The 19147-nt window shown below is 46.2% G+C and overlaps 1 protein-coding gene across 3 annotated transcripts in view; it reads right to left on the reverse strand.

The window, feature by feature from the left end:
• Positions 1 to 19147, reverse strand: part of LOC141273670 (cGMP-dependent protein kinase 2-like) — a 604296-nt gene that overhangs the window by 399378 nt on the left and 185771 nt on the right. For all 3 annotated transcript variants that reach the window (XM_073685845.1, XM_073685846.1, XM_073685847.1), the window contains 2 exons: positions 16063 to 16131; positions 13612 to 13713 (listed from right to left, as the gene is read on the reverse strand). In XM_073685845.1, coding sequence (XP_073541946.1) covers positions 13612 to 13713; positions 16063 to 16131 — 171 coding nt within the window. The remainder of the gene's footprint in view (positions 1 to 13611; positions 13714 to 16062; positions 16132 to 19147) is intronic.

A 19147-nucleotide genomic window follows, 5' to 3' on the forward strand; every position in this document is an offset into this window, starting at 1 on the left:
TGCGCACACAGTGCACCTCAAAAGAGGGGAGTGTAACAGAGGGTGGCAGTGATATTTGGGTGAAAGCGCAGGTATCTGACAGGAGAAAACCTACGCCTCCGCCATGTTTGCTGTTGTGGCGGGGGGTGTGGGAAAGGTGGAATCCGCCATATGAAAGTGCAGCTGGGGAGGCTGTGTCAGAGGGGGTGAGCCAGGTTTCGGTAATGGCGAGGAAGGAAAGTTCGTTAGTAATGAAAAAGTCGTGGATGTAGGAAAGTTTGTTGCAGACGGAGTGAGCATTCCATAGAGCTCCTGTTAGAGCAACTAAGGAAGTGTGGATTAGTTGGATGGGTATGAGGTTAAAAGGGTTGCGACAGTTTGCGGAAGGTCGTGGATAGGAGGTAGAAGAAACTGTGGGAATATGGCGAGGAGGACCAGGATTTGGAGAGATATCTCCAGCAGTGAGGAGGAGCAGAGAAAGTGTTAGCAGGAGGGAGCAAGAGAGAGCATGAGGTGGCTGTCTGTGTTTGGAGATCCAAGATTGAATGATGAGTAATAATTTGGAGGAGGAGGTGAAATGAATGGGGAGGATGGAGGGTGAGATTAAGACTTTCTTACTAGGTGTAGGGATTTTAGGGGTTATTAGAAAGTGGAGGACTATAGAGGAAAGTGGTCAAAGTGTGGGTTACCTGATGGTTTATAAAACAGACACAAGCTCTACATCGTCTGACCAGGAGTATGTTTCATTCTGTCTTCACATATTAATAAACAAAGTATCTCTTAAAGATATGGGGTTAATCTGCAAGTTAATAGCATACTAAAACCATGAAGCTGCCACACTGAAAGCCTGGTTACTGGGAGGAAATTAACTTTGAGCCATAGAGGTGTGGCTGGTGCAACTTCAATCACCCGTAAAGTACAAAGTGAGAGTCAGCTGTAACCAGGTCCCGGCACTGACTGACTGCTGGCTCTGTACTACAACCCATGGCAAAAATTATGGAATCATCGGGCTCGGAGGATGTTCATTCAGTTGTTTAATGTTGTTGAAAAAAAGCAGATCACAGACATGGCACAAAACTAAAGTCATTTCAAATGGCAACTTTAGGGCTTTAAGAAACACTAAAAGAAATCAAGATTAAAAATGTGGTATTCAGTAAGGGTAATTTTTTTCAGACCAAGCAGAGGGAAAAAATTATGCTTACAGGTGATTCCATAATTTTTGCCAGGGGTTGTAATATACATTGCTAAGCCGACTGTCAGTCAGTGCCAGGACCTGGTTACTATGTTCTGAGCGGTGACTGAAGCCGCGTCGGCCACACCTCTATGATTGGTTGTTGGAGAATGCCGGGAAAAATAAAGTTAATTTCCTCTTGTCCGCCGTGCTTTCAATGCACCAGTCGCATGATTTTACAATGGTTTTACTAAAAGCAAAAAAAATTAAATAAAAATCCTTTAAACATGCATTAAAGGTTATGTACACCTTTACTTAGAAGTTTTCTTTAACTGAACCAGTCAGCACGATTTTGTAATGTATAGTAAAGCCATGGCTGTCATGGCTCTGTAATACTGATTACATTGATACCATTGGTGATTTGTTGATTGTTCTTTAATCACTATTTAATTTGCCTCCTCTGTTTAAAATCTCCTCTTCAAACACAGGAAGTAGGTCACTAAAAATCAATGACCTGTTATTCAAAGACTGGAGTCAGCAGAGGGGCTGGGGAATCACAGACAGGGAGGAGAAGACCCAATGTACAGTCCGGCCCCTGTGCACCGAAGACTAATTAGCAGAAAACTTCAAATGCTGATTACAGAAGAACAAAGCGGATTTCTTCTCCAAAGGTATCATGTTAGTCAGTATTACAGTGCCATCACAGCCATATTTTTACTGTACTGTCACGATTCCACCACTCACATTGTCCTAGGGACGCTGTGAATGACAGCTCTGCCACCCTATGGGATCGAGGGAAGGCTGAGCTGCCAGGATTGTAAGTGACAAATTTGAGGCTGAAGTGTTAGTATTGTGATTGACAGCTCAGCCGTCCTATCTAATGGGGCCTATTGGATCTCCTCCAGGTGTCATCTATTCAGTTAGGAATTGTGTTTCTGTGCTCCTACCTGGGAATGGATCTGGTCCGGTGCTACACTATTCCAGTCGCAGGTGCCGCCATCGTCCTGACCCATCGCATTCTGGTGTTGTAGGATGTGTAAGGACACAGGATGCCGTGTCTCTCACTGATTTCCCCAGTTGCCAGGCAATGCAGGATGCTCCTGTGTCTGGCACTAGGCAATGGTGGGATTATGTCAATTCTGCTGTGCTAGTTAGCAGGGAGTGGCTGTCTGGGGATGACTGGGAGGTATTCAACACCTGATCTTTAGGCAGGCTATCTAACCCTGCTCCCTGTTCATGTACTGTTTATTGCAGTTCCTATGTGTTGTGGAGGTGAGTGGTGCCAGCAGTGTGTTGCTATCTTTTCAGGGGTTTCTCATTTTCTCTTCTGGTTACACTTCCTGGGGTTCTTTCAGAGGTACTCACCTGGTTGTTGACTAGGCACCGGTCGTGTCACCAGACACCAGCTGCCTGGTGACATTGGGCCTGGGAAGGGCTCTGCCAAAGTCCCCCTTCTATTTAGTGGGAGCTGGGTGAAGAGTATTACTGGACCTTAAGGGCTCGCGAAGCAGGGAAGCTTGCACCAAGTGTGTCTGTGGCTACTCCTAGTGCTAGTTTGGTGCCAGTCTAGCTGGATCTCTCTGCACAGCGCATAACATATTCTGAGTAATTACAGGGCTGTTTAGCACTCTGACAATTGTCAGACCTTTTGCAATTGAAGCTCTGCTCAAGTGGTGTGTGTGTTTGCTCTGTGCTCTGAGTTATATCCTGATCTCCATTGACAACCTTGGATTTACGTTTTGACCATCCGGTTGGCTTTCCATTTTGTCTTGATCTGCTACTTTCCTGACACCCTGACCTTGGACTGTTACCTAGAATGCTTTTGTCTGTTCCCCTTGTCTATTGTGGGCCGTCTTGGTACTGACACTAGTGATGAGCGAGCACTAAAATGCTCGGGTACTCATTGCTCGGATAGAGCAAATTGGAATACTCGGGTGTTTGACCCGAGCAACGAGCCCAATGTAAGTCTATGAGAAACTCAAGCATTTTTCAGGCGGCTCCCCCCGGCGGTCTGCAGAGGGCCTAAAAATTGCCCAAATCGATGGGAACAGTGCTCAAATGACATGGGAATAGCATGGGGAAGACCCCTGGAAGCATTTCTGACTCCCAGGTCACTGCTGTCAACAACGTTGTCACAAGTATTATGCCACTTTTACGGACTCACAATAAAACATACCAAAACAAAACCAAAATGGATTTTCCTGGGAAATATGTTAAGGAACATCCTTTCCATGACATGTACAATGTATATAAAGCAAAATAAATAACCAAAAACAAAAATACTCCTCCACATCTTGGGCTATGTTCACACGTAGCGTTTTTGATGCATTTTTGCACTTTTGCATTGCTTTCAACAAAGACAAATGCATTCACTGGGAAATGTCATTTTAACATTTTACAACCTTATACATGCATACAGTGCTGAAAAGACATGGGAACAGCATGGGGAAGACCTCTGGAAGCATTTCTGACTCCCAGGTCACTGCCGAAAAGTGTGCCCATCATAAGTGATCCTTGGCGCATGCAAAGATGCCTCCCGCCATGCACCTGTCATTGCAGACTTGCAACAATCACCATCCACGGCCTTCTCCCAGTGCAGTGTTCAGTTGTCCCTACCCCATTCCTTGGAATGCAAGCGCAAGTATGCAGCCAGCCACCCACCCGCCCACAGGCTGCAATACTATACTGCCAAATTATTGACAGCTGCTTGCACTTGAAATGTGGCCTTTTAGGCTCGTGGAGGTGGAAGCTTTTCATAACCTCATGCCTGTTTCTCCTGGTGTCGCCTCCGCCTTCCACAAGCACGGGTCCCACAACATTACCGGTGCCCTCCCCAGTGCACTTACTGGGAAGGACCGCCTAACCACAAACATGTGGACAGGTGAATGTGGCCAGGGACGGTATGGAGCCAGTCCACAACTTTTTTTGCTGAGAGTTGTATTTAGCTCGGTGAAAGGACTAGCATAGAGGGAAACCGTATCTACTCCGGCTGTCATTTCTCCGTAACCAGGTTCCGCCCATTGTCACACACGACCATGCCTGGCTGTATGTTTAGCAGTGAGAGCCACAGATCAGGCTGCTGTGTTACAGCTTTCAAAAACTCTGTCAATTAAGCATTAAGCATGTTATCTTCAGCACAGCCTGTTGCCGCTTGGCCAAGGCAGTACTGCAGTGCTGTCAGCTTGTGACTGATGTGGTCATTTCAGAGATGGAGGAGGAGGTGCATGAGCTGAACAATGTGATTACATTGAGGTTAAATTGGTGACGCTGTTTTTTATACTAAAGAAAGATCCTATTGTTTTGTTTTTTTTACATTATTTTTTAAGACAAATGCATTCACCAGGAAATGTCATTTTAACATTTTACAACCTTATCTGGCAATGTGGTATGTGACACATCATCAGACACATCCTGTTTTATTTATGATGGAGGGACTCTGAAAGTCATAAAGCCTAATTTTATAGGGCCATCAGATGGCCCTTACTATTCTTAAAAGGCCAGCAGTCGGCCCTCGCTATTGTTAGAGAGCCATCAGGCGGCTATGCTTTGTTGTTCCCATTATTAACAAGTGGGTCTCCTATACTGTTAATGCAAATGCAGTGACTGCAACGGCTGCCAAAAATTTGGATGCAACCCAGTACCCCTTTGAAGAGACATAGAGGAGGGTCTCAGTAAAAAAAATGTTCCCATTATGAAGGAGCGGAACTCCTATAGTGGTAATGCCCATGCTGTGACTGCAAGGGCTGCCAAAATTTGGGAAAAACCCCACTAAGAATTTAAAAACACATAGAGCAGGGACACAGTAATGACAAATTCACATTAGAAATGAGAGAGTCTGCTATACAGTTATAGGGTATGCAGTGAGTCCAAAGGCTGACCAATTTTAGGAAAACCCCACTAAGAATTTAAAGACACACAGAGCAGGGCCACAGTAACGAGTATGACATGTTCCCATTAGAAAGGAGTCTGCTATACAGTTATAGGGTATGCAGTGAGTCCAACGGCTGACCAATTTTAGGAAAAACCCCACTAAGAATTTAAAGACACATAGAGCAGGGCCACAGTAACAAGGTACGACATGTTCCCATTAGAAAGGAGAGAGTCTCCCATAGTGTTGGCCTATGCAGTGAATACAAGGGCTGCCAAAAATTTGGAGGCACTTCAATGCCCCTTAGAAGAGACGTGGAGAAGGGCCTCATAAAAAAATGTTCCCATTAGAAAGGAGCGGGCCTCCTCTACTTGTAATGCCCATGCACTAAGTGTATGGGCTGACAAACATTAACCCCTGGGGGTATACATGAACATACTGTATAAAAAATTTTTTCTACGGGCATCATAAAAACCCTTTAAAAAATTATGTGGGTGTTGCATCAGGAAGCGTATACCCATGTGTGGGTGTGAAAAGGAGCATGGGAATACACCTCCCAAGAAAAGACACTGGATTTGAGTTTATGTTACGCTGCTCTCATTCGGTGGTGTTGAGAAATCTGGCCCAATCCAGCCCTTGTTCATTTTTATAAGAGTCAGCCTGTCAGCATTTTCAGTTGACAGGCGGATGCGCTTATCAGTTATAATTATACTAGCGACACTAAAAACCTGCTCTGATAAAACGCTGGTGGCAGGGCAGGCCAGGACCTCCAAGGCATAGAGAGCCAGTTCATTCCACGTATCCAGCTTGGATACCCAATAATTCTAAGGCATAGCGGAATCACGGAGGATGTTGGTACGGTCAGCAAGGTACTCCCTCAGCATCTTCCCAAACTTTGCACTCCTTGTGAGAGTACCCCGTGCCTCAGGGCCTGTGCTATGGGAGGGTCTGAGAAAATTCTCCCAGAACTTTGCCAGTGTTCCCCTGCCTCTAATGGATTGAAGTTGTGTCTCTCTCGCCTGTACTCCTTGGTTGTCCAACAAAGTGTCCCCTCTGCCACCAGTGTTTTCAGATGGGAATTTTTTTAATAGTTCCGCAACAAGGGCCTTTTGGTACTGCCCCATTTTGTAGACCTGTCCGCCTCAGGAATCAGATATATAAAGTTCTCCTTGTAGCATGGGTCTAGAAGTGTCACCAACCAGTAATGACTGTCACCCAAAATTTTGAGAATGCGAGGGTCATGGGAAAGGCAGTGTAACATAAACTCAGCCATGCGTGCCAGACTACTAACAGGCAAAACTTCCGTGTTCTCACCAAGAGGATGACTGACCATGCTCTCCTCCTCCTCCTCCTCTCTGTCCTCTGGCCATCCACGCTGAACAGACGGTATGACAGCTGTGCAGGTAGTACCGTCTATAGTGCATGAAACGAGCTCCTGTCCTTCCTCCTCCTCCTCCTCTTCCTCATTGTCACCCAATCCATGTTGGGATGAGATGAGGCTTGGCTGTGTGTAATCACCCTGTATGGTTCCTTGCTCCATCTCATCGTGCTCTGCCTGCAATGCATCCTCTTTAATTGTGAGCAGAGAGCATTTCAGAAGACAGAGAAGCGGGATGGTGACGCTAATTATGGCGTCATCACCGCTCACCATCTTGGTGGAGTCCTCAAAGTTTTGGAGGATGGTACATATGTCTGACATCCATGTCCACTCCTGAGGTCTTATGTGTGGAGTCTGAACTGAATACTGACGGCCTTGTTGATGCTGGTACTCAACAACTGCCCTCTTCTGCTCACAAATCCTTCCCAACATCTGCAGTGTAGAGTTCCAACGTGTGGGGACATCACACCAGTCTGTGAGCCGGAAGCTGCAAACGCTGCTGAAACACTGAAAGGGCGGCGGAATCTTTAGCTGACTTTCTAAAAAGGGCACACAGGCAACGTACTTTAACAAGCAGATCGGGCAGCTTCGGGTAGGATTTGAGAAACCGCTGAACCACGAAATTAAGCACATGGGCCAGGCATGGTGCGTGTGTGAGCTTGACTCGCCTCAGAGTCACCACCAGGTTGCGGCCATTGTCACACACGACCATGCCTGGCTGTAGGTTCAGCAGTGTGAGCCACAGAACTTCCTGCTCTTTCAGAGCTGTCCACAACTCTTCAGCACTGTGCGGTTTGTCACCTAAGCATATTAGCTTCAGCACAGCCTGTTGCCGCTTGGCCGAGGCAGTGCTGCAGTCCTTCCAGCTTGTGACTGATGTGGTCATTTCGGAGACTGAGGCTGAAAAGGAGGAGGAGCCTGAGGAGGATGAGGTGCAGGAGCTGTAGACCATGGGGGCAACCCTGATTGACCTAGGGCTTGCAATCCTTGGCGTCAGAAGGACATGCTCCGTCCCAAGGTCCGACTGGGTCCCGGCTTCCACTATGTTAACCCAGTGTGCCATCAGCGAGATGTACCGTCCCTGCCCACAAGCACTTGTCCACGTGTCTGTGGTTAGGTGGACTTTACTGGTAACTGTGTTGTTGAGGGCACGGCTAATGTTTTGGGGCACGTGTTTGTGTAATGCGGGGACGGCACACCGGGAGAAATTGTGGCGGCTGGGGACTGAGTACCAAGGGACAGCCGCCGCCATCAGGTTGCGGAATGCTTCCGTCTCCACGAGCCTAAAAGGCAACATTTCGAGCGCAAGCAGTCGTTAAATGTGAGAATTTAGTAGTGTGGCCTGTGGGGCGTTGGCTGCATATTTGCACTTGCGTTCCAAGGACTGGGGTATGGTCAACTGAAAGCTGCGCTGGGACAAGGACATGGACGTGCTTCCTGATGCTGCTACTTGAGAGTGTGCAATGACAGGTGCAGGGCAGGAGGCATCTTCGCATGCACCATGGACAGGGGATTGGCTTGCATGCACAAGAGCGGAAGAAGCAATGGTGCCACCCGCAGAAACTGTTCCTGCACCCTGGGGTTCGGCCCACAAAGTCCGGTGCTTTGCTGCCATGTGCCTGATCATGCTGGTGGTGGTCAGGCTGGTCGTTTTGCCACCCATTCTGATGCTGGCCTGGCAGGTGGTGCAAATGGCCTTTTTGGGGTTATCGGCAGAGTCTTTAAAAAACAACCAGACTTGGGAAGACCTAACAGTTGTACTGGCAACTTCCTTCGTGTTGCTGTTACAGAGAATGGTTGCCTGCCTTCTGTCTGCAGCCATCACACTGCTTCTTCCTGCCTGTTGGGGTGCTCTGCCTCCCTCCCCCTGTGTGCTGCTGTCCTCGCTCTGCATGTCCTCCTGCCAGATTGGGTCGGTTACTATATCATCCACCACCTCGTCTTCCACTTCCGCACCCTGGTCCTCCTCCTGATTTTCTGGCAATTGTGTCTCATCATCGTCCACCTCTTGTGACACTTTCCCACCGTCGCCTCCATGTGACTGTGGCTGGTCAAATATTTGGGCATCGCTACACGCGATCTACTCTTGCCCCGCTTCAAGTGGACCGGGCGAGAGGCCCGAATCTATAAATGGAAAAGTGAACAGCTCTTCAGAGTGTCCAAGTGTGGGATCAGTTGTCTCTGGGTAATCAGCATTGTGGGAGGAAGGAGGATCAGGGTGAGAAATATGCGGTCAAGACTCACGGCTACTGAGACTTGACCATGTGGAAGACAGGGTGTCGGTGGTGGTGGTGGCAAAGTGACTGGAAGCATTATCCGCTATCCAACCAACAACCTTTTGACACTGCTGTGGGTTCAATAGTGGTGTGCTGCGGCCCCCTAGAAATTGGAACAGGAAGGTCAGGCGAGAAGATGTAGGTGTTTGATGTGGCACAATTTCGGCTTGCCTACGGCCTTGTCCTCGGCCTCTGCATGCACCATTGCCATCACGTCCAGTTCCCCGTCCCTTGCCACGTGCCTTGCCCGTTTTAAATGCAGGACAGTATCTTCCACGCTCACTACAAATGATTGAGTTTGGAGCGAACTTATATGTGATCCGTGTGATGGAGAAAACAGAGTTTTAAATACCTGGCCTGTAGGTAAGTTGTTTGAACAGCAAACTGCTGTGAATTGCTTTACTGACACACTAAAGGAAATTTTTAATGGAGGCGAGAAATGGCAGTATTTTCTGACAACGTATATGTGATCCGTGTGACGGAGAAAACAGAGTTTTCAATACCTGGCCTGTAGGTAAGTAGTTTGAACAGCAAACAGATGTGAATTGCTTCACTGACACACTGAAGGAAATATTTAATGGAGGCTAGAAATGGCAGTATTTTCTGAAAACGTATATATGATCCGTTTGACGGAGAAAACACAGTTTTAAATAGCTGGATTTCTAGCGCTGTAATACGGAAGGGAACTGGCTGTATTCTGCAGTGCCAACAAGCAAATGGCGCAGAAAAACGGTGTTCTCTGGATTGCTTTTTAAGCAAATAATGAGGATTAAGATCCAAAGGAAAGTATTCCTGGCCCCTGAGACCTGGGCCTTTGTTTAGAAATATCTAACAGCAGCAGAAGGCAAAATTGGAATGGAGCCTCTTGTGCTATATGCATTGCAGTCTGCTATATACACTGCCTGCCTGCCTATACACCCTGCCTGATTTCTCTGCAGATGGGTTAGTCCTCAGGAGGACTGTTTGTTAAGATGGATATGTGTAATGTACGTTTTTTTTCCCTACACTACCTAATACACGATTAAATCTCTCCCTGACACAGCAGCAGCTCCCCCTACACTGTCTGATCCAGAGTGACTGAGACGAGCATGGCGGCGCCAGGTCTGATATAGACCCAATGACACTGTGCGGCCAGCCAATCACTATAATGCCCACAACCAACATGGTTGCGGCATTACAGTTCATGGCAGGCAATCCCTGCTTGTTCATTGGCTCTCTAAAGAGCCCCAAACATGCAGGGAGGGGACCCGAGTTCCCGCCCGAGCAACCCGGAAATAGTCGACGAGCGCCGAGCATCTCGAGCAGTGAGATGCTCGGGCGAGCACCGAGCAGTAGCGAGCATGCTCGCTCATCACTAACTGACACCAGAACTCTTGACTATCCTGCCACACTGTAAGTCCATTAGTAGTGACTAGCATCACATGTATATTACAAAACCGTACAGACAGGTTGTCTTTAATGTTTATTTGCTTCTTAAATGCAAACATATGCAACTTTCTAAAAAGTTTTCATTAAAAATGTTTTACTATTTTACTGCTGCAGTATCCATCAGAGTTCCTGCTCCTGGTTGGGCTCTCTCTCTGCTCTCCCTTCTCTCAGTGTTAGAGATAGCTTAAAAGCAATTGCACAGAGATCTCCACGGTGTGGACAGAGAGGAGAAAGCATATACAGTTTCACGAAGGGCAGAGAAAACTAGCTATAGCAAAAGGAGGAATGCACATGAAGAGAAATTACCATATTTTTCGGACTATAAGGCGCACTTTTTTCCTCCTTGCTGGGGGAGTGTATATATATACTGTGTGGGGGGGAGCAGTTGCGGCAGAGGAGCGGGGCACAGGAGGCAGCAGCCGCCTGCTGCAGCCTACACTGTCCCCGCTGCTAAAGAAAATTAATATTCAGTGCCCCCCACGCCCATAGGCGTGTGGAGCACTTTATATTCATGCTCCTTAATAGTGGCACACAGTGTATCAGCAGCGCGACTTCTGATGCTGCCGGGCGATCGTGTGTGCCAGCTATTAAAGAGCATCAATTTTCACCCCCACTTCACGCCCATAGGCATGGGGAGAGGGTGAATATTCATGGCCTTTAATAGCGGGCACACACGATTGCCCGGCAGCAACAGGAGCCGCGCTGCGGCTACGCTGTGTGCCAGCTATTATGGAGCATGAAGTCACTACTCCCCGCGTACACAGTCCCGGTGTGGGGAGCAGTGACATCCGGCAGCTGATCTCCTCTTGTGAGCCGCACATGGCAGTGACGCCATGCGCGGCTCACATGGAGAGATCAGTGCGGGCAGACAGGACACAGCGCTTTAGGAGAGAGAAGAGAGGTGAGTAGGAGTGTTTATTTTTTTATGTGCAGTGGGGGATTAGGGGGACCATGCATACTAGGATAAGGATGAGGGGTCCATACATACCAGGGTAAGGATGAGGGCGCCATACATACCAGGATAAGGATGAGGGGGATCATAAATACCAGGATAAGGATGAGAGAGTCATACATACCAGGATAAGGATAATGGGGCCATACATACCAGGATAAGGATGAGGGGGATCATACATACCAGTATAGGGATGAAGAGGCCATGCATATCAGGATAAGGATGAGGGGTGCCATGTATACCAGGATAAGGATGAGGGGGCCATGCATATCTGGTTCCCCTGCGGGTCCAGTCACCACAGAGGTACTGCATCTCAGTCAGAGGTGTGGTACCTCACTCTCAGGTAAGGAGGGAGCACTAACCGGGACCCACACACTCACATACAACACTACACCACTCCACTAGGGAAGGGCAAGATTGCTCCTGAGGGAGAGCACAGACCCGGTCCCTTTCTGGAGCATGGAACAAAGTAGAGGAGGTGGGTAGAGGAAGTAGTTTAGGGGAGCACTGAAGGAAGGACTGAAGGTAGAGGGGACCACATAGAGTGACAGTTGGTGACGTGGGTCACATGACAGAGAGTATAAAAGGAATGGTAGAAAGATCGATAAGGGGTCCTAGGAGCAAGAGCGCAGTGAGAGAGGACTGTGGAGTTAGAGAGTTAGTCAGTCAATTAGTCAGTCAGAGCAGTTGGTGACAGGAGTCTGTGACAGAGAGGAGCGAGGGAGTCAGAGAGAAGGGCTCCAGAGACAGAGAAAGGATCTTAGGGGCACGGGAAGTGTGAAGTCCACCCGTGCGCCCAAGTTCACGCTGACTGTGAAGGGATCAGGTCGCAGTAGAGGACCGGCCCCAGACTAGTGGAGGACTGCAGGACTAAACTAGCAAACCAGGGGTTGCGGTATCTCTAAGTGCCGTAGCCAAAACCACACACATTCGCTGAAGAGGTGGCCATATAGGACCAAGGGGATAGAGAGGATGTCGCCCGACAAGGCCTGGGGCCAGTGGCTCGGGACACTGTGTCTGAGGTGCAGGACAGGAGGGCGAGAGCCAGCGCAGAGAGACGACCCGGGAAGGTATACAAAAAGGTGGTCCCGATCAAGTGCACCCAAGTTATCTGAGAGTTGCTGGATCACTTCCCTGGAGGACACAGGATTCGGTGTGCTGTTATAACATGGCTAGCAGTTGTAACCTGGAGCTCCGTAAAAACTGTGAGTAAAAACTTGAAGACTGCACCCCGCTGTGTCCTAGACTTAATTGTTGCGTCACCTGCCTTGCACTACACCACCATCATCAAAAATTCCTATTTAACTGCCCTGAGGCCTAGCTCTAGCCGTGGAGAGCTGAACTATCTCTGCTGCATCACCAATGGCCCCAGTGGATCTGAACAGCAGCGGCGGCCACCTATAGCCGCATACCATGGGTGGCATCAGGAAACTTTATCCCCAAAACTTTATTCCCTTTTCTTTATTTATTGACCACCCTGGGCCACGGACCGGGTCACTAACCCAATAGAACCGACCGTCCCGGCTTCTGAGTACCCCATGGCCCCAGTGGGTGCGTCACATACCAGGATAAGGATGAGATGACCATGCATACCAGGATAAGGATGAGGGGTGCCATGCATACCAGGATAGGGATGAGGGGTGCCATACATTCCAGCATAGGGATGAGGGGTGTCATGCATACCAGGATAGGGATGAGGGGTGCCATGCATACCAGGATAGGGATGGGGGGTGCCATGCATATTAAGATAAGGATGAGGGATGCCATGCATACCAGGATAAGGATGAGGGGTGCCATGCATATCAGGATGGAGGGGTGCCATGCATACCAGGATGGGAATGGGGGCCACGTATAATCAGAAGGGGGGCATATCTACCAGGATGGGGGATATTATCAGAATTGGGGGACATTACCCCTATATCAGTGTCAGCTGCCGACCCGCTCCCCCTTAACAGTGCATCATGACCACATTTTTTGCTTAATTTTTTTTTCTACTTTCCTCCTCTAAAACCTAGGTGTGTCTTATGGTCCGGTGCGTCTTATAGTCCGAAAAATACGGTCATTGCAGGATAGGAGATAGTTGGATAGCTCAGCTAATGAAGACAGCAGTACCCAGGATACACACAGGCTTCACATTTAGCCTATATTACCATAAAAAAACACTTACAGGAGGGAAACATGTGAAGCTTAGATCAGACTGAAAACTGCTTTCCATGGGGTGGAACATGAATGAGGGAATGAAAATTGCAGACTGAAACTTATTGCTATTTAATACCTAGGATGAGTCACTAACACATATAAAAAAAAATGTTTCCATGTCAAACGTACCATAGTCCTTAGATATGCTTTATTTGCTAAGTATATAATATTTATCTCTGACACTTTTTCTATGCAGTGATTTTATTGGAGATCTGTATCTACACAGGATGTTTGATAGTGACATAAACGTGACATAATATAGACTATCGTAATAGATGCAAGAGTACAAAACAAAGCCGCGATAGTGAAAATATGGACTTATAGGAATTTAGAGATAGCTAGAATGTGTAAAAGTCTTACCTGGCATTCCTCCTGTCATGGTCATTTAGAGCAAGCTGGAATACATATTCCCGCAGGTATGTCTGTAACTCCTGGTACGTTCCAACCATTTGATTGAAAGTGCTGGTTGTGAAAAATGATTGAACATAAATGAAATTAACAACTATTTAGGTTTTATTAACTTAACAGAGCTCAGTATCATTAGCTAGTGTTTAGTCTCTTTAAAGAAAAAACAATAGTGAGCCATGATGAGTCCTTGACTGTAAATTGTGGCTACAGCCCGTTTATACATAGTATTAGTATCTTGATATAAACGCTGCTGTTTTTCGATTAAACATATATTGATCCTAACAAATAATTAGTTATATACAAGAAAAAAATATACATGACTTGATATTTTTATCATTTATCAATGAACAGTCTTAATTAATCATTGATTTTCAAGGCATTTACACAGAGATAAAACATAACCAAATCAAATTAGTTAAAGAGGTTGTCCACTACTTTAATACTGATGACCTGTCCTTAGAATATGGTCATCAATGTTTGATCGGTGGGGGTGCGATAGCCGGCACCTCTGCCAATCAGCTGTTCTTGGTGCCGGCGGCTGTCGGAAGTGCTTGGTTATGGAGCTGCTCCGGCAGGTGCTGGCACCAAGAATAACTGATCGGCAGGGGTGCCGGGTGTCACAACTCCACCGATCAGACGTTGATGACCTATCCTAAAATAGATCATCAATGTTAGAGTAGTGGAAAAACTCTTTAAGTTTGTATTTGTAACCTGTGTCCATTGATTTCCAAAATGAAATGATATGTATAGTGTGCGAAACTCATTTAGAAATGAGCAGAAATGTCTTTTTTTTAGGGGAGTGGGTTCAATTTCAGGAAAGTTGTGTGCTCAGCTGCAGTTTGTTGTAAAAAAAAAACCCCAAACTGTTCTTTACTCACTCTCCCCGGGTACAGTGCAGAATCTCTGCCGCGCTGACGTCACGTTGATAGCGCTGTAGCCAATCACAGAGCTCAGCAGCTCTGTCCAAGTAGATAACACCAGCTGCTGATCTCACTAATTGGCTGCAGTGCTGTTGATGTGCCTTCAGGACTGCAGACACTAGGAGAAGTGGTGGAAAGGCAGTGCTGGACATGGGGAGGGTGAGTAAAGCACTGGTTGTTGTTAATAACAAATTGAGCGCAACCTTGGAAATGGGAAACCCCTTTACAGTTTGATCATTCTGATTAATGACGATTTGTATTAACTCCTTTGCATCCCCTATCATGCATGTATGTTATGGTGAAGTGTTATTTACAGCACCATGCTATACATGTATGGCATGAGGAAGGTTAGAGAACAGGTGCGGTGCTTGTGTCACTTGTAGTTGGAGGCCGCAGCTACATACAGATGGGCTCTCACTGAAACAGCCAGGCTTGCACCTATGTGCGAATCTGGCTGTTTAACTCTTTACATGCCGCAACCGCAGTGACTGCACATGAAAAGAGTATGACAGAGAGAGATCGCTCCCTCTATCTGCCCATCAGCACCCTTGCAGCACAATCCCCGGGGCATTAATGGGTTGCCATGGTAGCCAGAGGCCTAAAATTGGCCACTGTGTCTGCCATATACTGCAACCTATTATATCTCGCTGGGAGCACAGTCCGATAGGCTACCTGTCAATCAAACACTGACAGGCTTATTAATACACTATATAATGTAAGTTGTACAGTGCATTATTAAGCCTGTCAGTATTTGATTAATTGTAAAGTGTATTATCTATGCGATCAAAGCATTGCATGTTCAAGTCCCTTTGTCGTACCAGTAGTTATTGTAAAAAATATATATATTTAAATGTAAAAAAATAACTAAATATCAAAATAGAAAATTATGGCTCTTAGAATATAGCGGCACAGAAAAAATAATTTTTTAGTCAAACAGTGAATTTATTGTGCAAAAATAATTCAGAAATAAAAAGTTAAATATTTGTTATCGATATAATTGTACTGATTCAAAGAATGAAGATAACACTTTGAGCACCACGGTGAATGAAGTAAGGTGTAAACCATAGAATTGATGTTTTTTTCTATTACTTCACGTAAGAAGCTAATAAAAGTTGGTTAGGAAGCTATATGTACACCGAACTGGTGCAATTGGTAAATGAAACTCATCCTGAAAAAAAAGCCCTCATATGTTTGAGAAAATAAAAAATAAAAATGTTACAGCACTTTGACAGTGAAAAAAGAATAGGAGTGGGGGGTGGTAATTAAAAATATATGCGTATTCAGTTTTTCTGCAGTTTTCTTATAGACTTCTCTATGGTACGTACAAAATGGCAGAAAAAATACTTGTGCAAAACAGACACTGAATTAAAAAACCTTTAAAAAGTTAAAAAAACACTTTTATTTAAAATTTAAAATGCCTAAGTAGGAGCAGTAAATGGTTCTCCAATGGCAATCTATGCAAATCAGAAACAGAAGCACTTACTCTCTGTCAACGACAAGGCACTGTGTGTCGTCCTCTTCAGCTATGATGTTGGCAGAGCGGACATCCTCACTTAAGTAAAAGAACAGAATGAGAAATCAGCCGTTGGATATCTTATTACTGCTGTTTGGTGTCTTTCAATCCTCTGATTTTAATAATTATTGATCAAATGAGAGAAACACAAAGGAGAAAATGTGATTTGGAAACATCCCCATTACTCTGGTGACTCAGGTCTAACTACACAGAACCATGTGATGGATTTTTTGTCCTAGGATTATTATTTCATATGTATTGACATCACAATAACCAGCATTTTTGAGTTATGTAGAAGCTACTATTGTTTTTTTTTTAGTTGTCACATTGTTGATCTCCATTTTTCCCATACAGTGGATTGAATTCACTGAATCTACAGTAAACAGAATTGACTCTGAAAAGTTTTACTCTATGAATAAAAGTTATAACATATAGGGCACACTATACCAAAGTAATCATGGCAATTCAATCATTGTGAAACGCATTAATCACTATAAACATTGGGTAAAGAGGTGTCCATTCAAAAGAATATAACTGAGTTGAAGTATATTGAAAAATAGCAACATGGAGCCTTATACTGTTTGCAATACCAGAGTCATCTTCTGGATAAGAATAACAGTATTTCTCCCAGATGTTACCTGTGCGTGCTAAACAGCAGATTATGGGTAGAGCACAGTGGGCTTGTGTCCCAAGCCTCCACCACCTTGAGGATCCAGAAGGGTTGTCAACATTCACCCTTCCTGTGCAGGCTGGATTTTCCTATCTACACTGCACAACATTTTTTACTTACGTCCTTGGCTGTCACTGGGTAGTATTTATAGTGCTCAATGATGGAAGCTGCATTTCTTGGAAATTAGGGTCCCTTAATGACTGTTTGGTGATCTTAACCAGCAGAGAACAGGAGGATTGGTTGTCATGAATATGACTTTAAAGGAGTCATTGGCTCAGTTGTCCCCATAGCTCCCATAGAATTTTGGGCATCTTGGACCACCCCCTTTTCTGCATGTGGCCGAGAAAGGGGTTTAGGTGAGGTCTATGACCCAGATGTTGCATGACCAGTTTGTGCAAAGTGGCTTCGGAGATAAGTGGCAGTTATTTCAGAGGCCATGGAATAACACCCATCTTCTTCTTCTCTTTTCACACTGGTACATGCTCTTCTCCTGCATAATTCCTCTGCTTGCTGTATATGCCGCCATCTAATGCTCTGCTCTCCTGATTCAACTCACTGGTACATGCTCTTCTCCTGCATAATTCCTCTGCTTGCTGTATATGCCGCCATCTAATGCTCTGCTCTCCTGATTAAACTCACTGGTACATGCTCTTCTCCTGCATAATTCCTCTGCTTGCTGTATATGCCACCATCTAATGCTCTGCTCTCCTGATTCAACTCACTGGTACATGCTCTTCTCCTGCATAATTCCTCTGCTTGCTGTATATGCCGCCATCTAATGCTGCTCTGCTCTCCTGATTCAACTCACTGGTAGAATTCTCCTCTTGATATTTCTGCTTTCTCTGTCCCATTCCACTCATTACTCACATATGTCTGTCCTTTCCCCACTGTAGATTTTATCTGATGTTTAGAGGTGCCAAACTGCAGAGCCTGCAGAGTCCTAGCTCTGTCTTTGATCACCCAGCCATCTCCTGGTGAGATGAACAGCTGCTAATTTAGCCACAAGCAGCTCCCACAATGCCCCTCACCTGATGGTTTAGTGTGCCCTATATATTTAGAAGCTTTTTAAGTGGTGCACGCGTGCTTGGTTGTGCACGCGTCTTCTTGTGCAAAGTGGCTTCGGAGATAAGTGGCAGTTATTTCAGAGGCAGTTAGTCAGGGATGGAGTCAAGTAACCAACACTGATCGCTTACTCTCTTTTAACTATGTTTCTGTTAGCTCTCACTTTTTCCTCTATAGTCCTCCACTTTCTAATAACCCCTCAAATCCCTACACCTAGTAAGGAACTCTTCATCTCTCCCTCCATCCTCCCCATTCATCTCGCCTCCTCCTCCGAATTATTCCTCAACATTCAATCCTGGATCTCCAAACACAGACAGCCACCTCATGCTCTCTCTTGATCCCACCTGCTAACAGTTTCTCTGCTCCTCCTCACTGCTGGAGATATTTCTCCAAATCCTGGTCCTCCTCGCCATATCCCCACAGTTACTTCTACCTCCTATCCACGACCTTCCACAAACTGTCGCAACCCTTCTAACCTCATACCCATCCAACTAATCCCCACTTCCTCAGTTGCTCTAACAGGAGCTCTATGGAACTCTCGCTCCGTCTGCAACAAACTTTCCTACATCCACGACCTTTTCATTACTAACAAACTTTCCTTCCTCGCCATCACCGAAACCTGGCTCACCCCCTCTGACACAGCCTCCCCAGCTGCACTTTCATATGGCGGATTCCACCTTTCCCACACCCCCCACCCCAACGGCAAACATGGCGGAGTCGTAGGTTTTCTCCTGTCAGATACCTGCGCTTTCACCCAAAGATCACTGCCACCCTCTGTTACACTCCCCTCTTTTGAGGTGCACTATGGGCGCATTTATTCCCCCTCTGACCTCCAACTGGCCGTCATTTACCGACCCCCAGGGCTAGCCACCACTTTCTTAGACCACTTCACCACCTGGCTGCTTCACTTCCTTTCCACTGACATCCCCACTATCATAATGGGTGACTTCAACATCCCCATTGACACTTTCCACTCATCTGTCTCTAAGCTCCTATCCCTCACTTCCTCCTTCGGCCTTGCTCAATGGTCTTCGGCAGCTACTCATAAAGATGGCCACACACTGGACCTCATCTTCACCCGCCTCTGTTCCCTATCTAACCTCTCTAACTCACCCCTCCCTCTCTCTGACCATAACCTCCTCACATTCTCTACCCTCTCCTCTCCAGGTGCACAATCCCCACCCCACAAACTTACACACGCTCGCAGAAAACTCAAACACCTTGACCTACACTCACTCTCTGAATCACTCCTCCCTCTTACAGACATAAATTCCTTACACAATGCAGATGCTGCTGCCGCTTCATATAACACCACGATAGCTG

The sequence above is a fragment of the Phyllobates terribilis genome, unplaced genomic scaffold (assembly GCF_046119375.1).
Source record: "Phyllobates terribilis strain yellow unplaced genomic scaffold, ASM4611937v1 Scaffold_5__5_contigs__length_657084704, whole genome shotgun sequence".
In the NCBI taxonomy this organism is placed as follows: Eukaryota; Metazoa; Chordata; class Amphibia; order Anura; family Dendrobatidae; genus Phyllobates; species Phyllobates terribilis.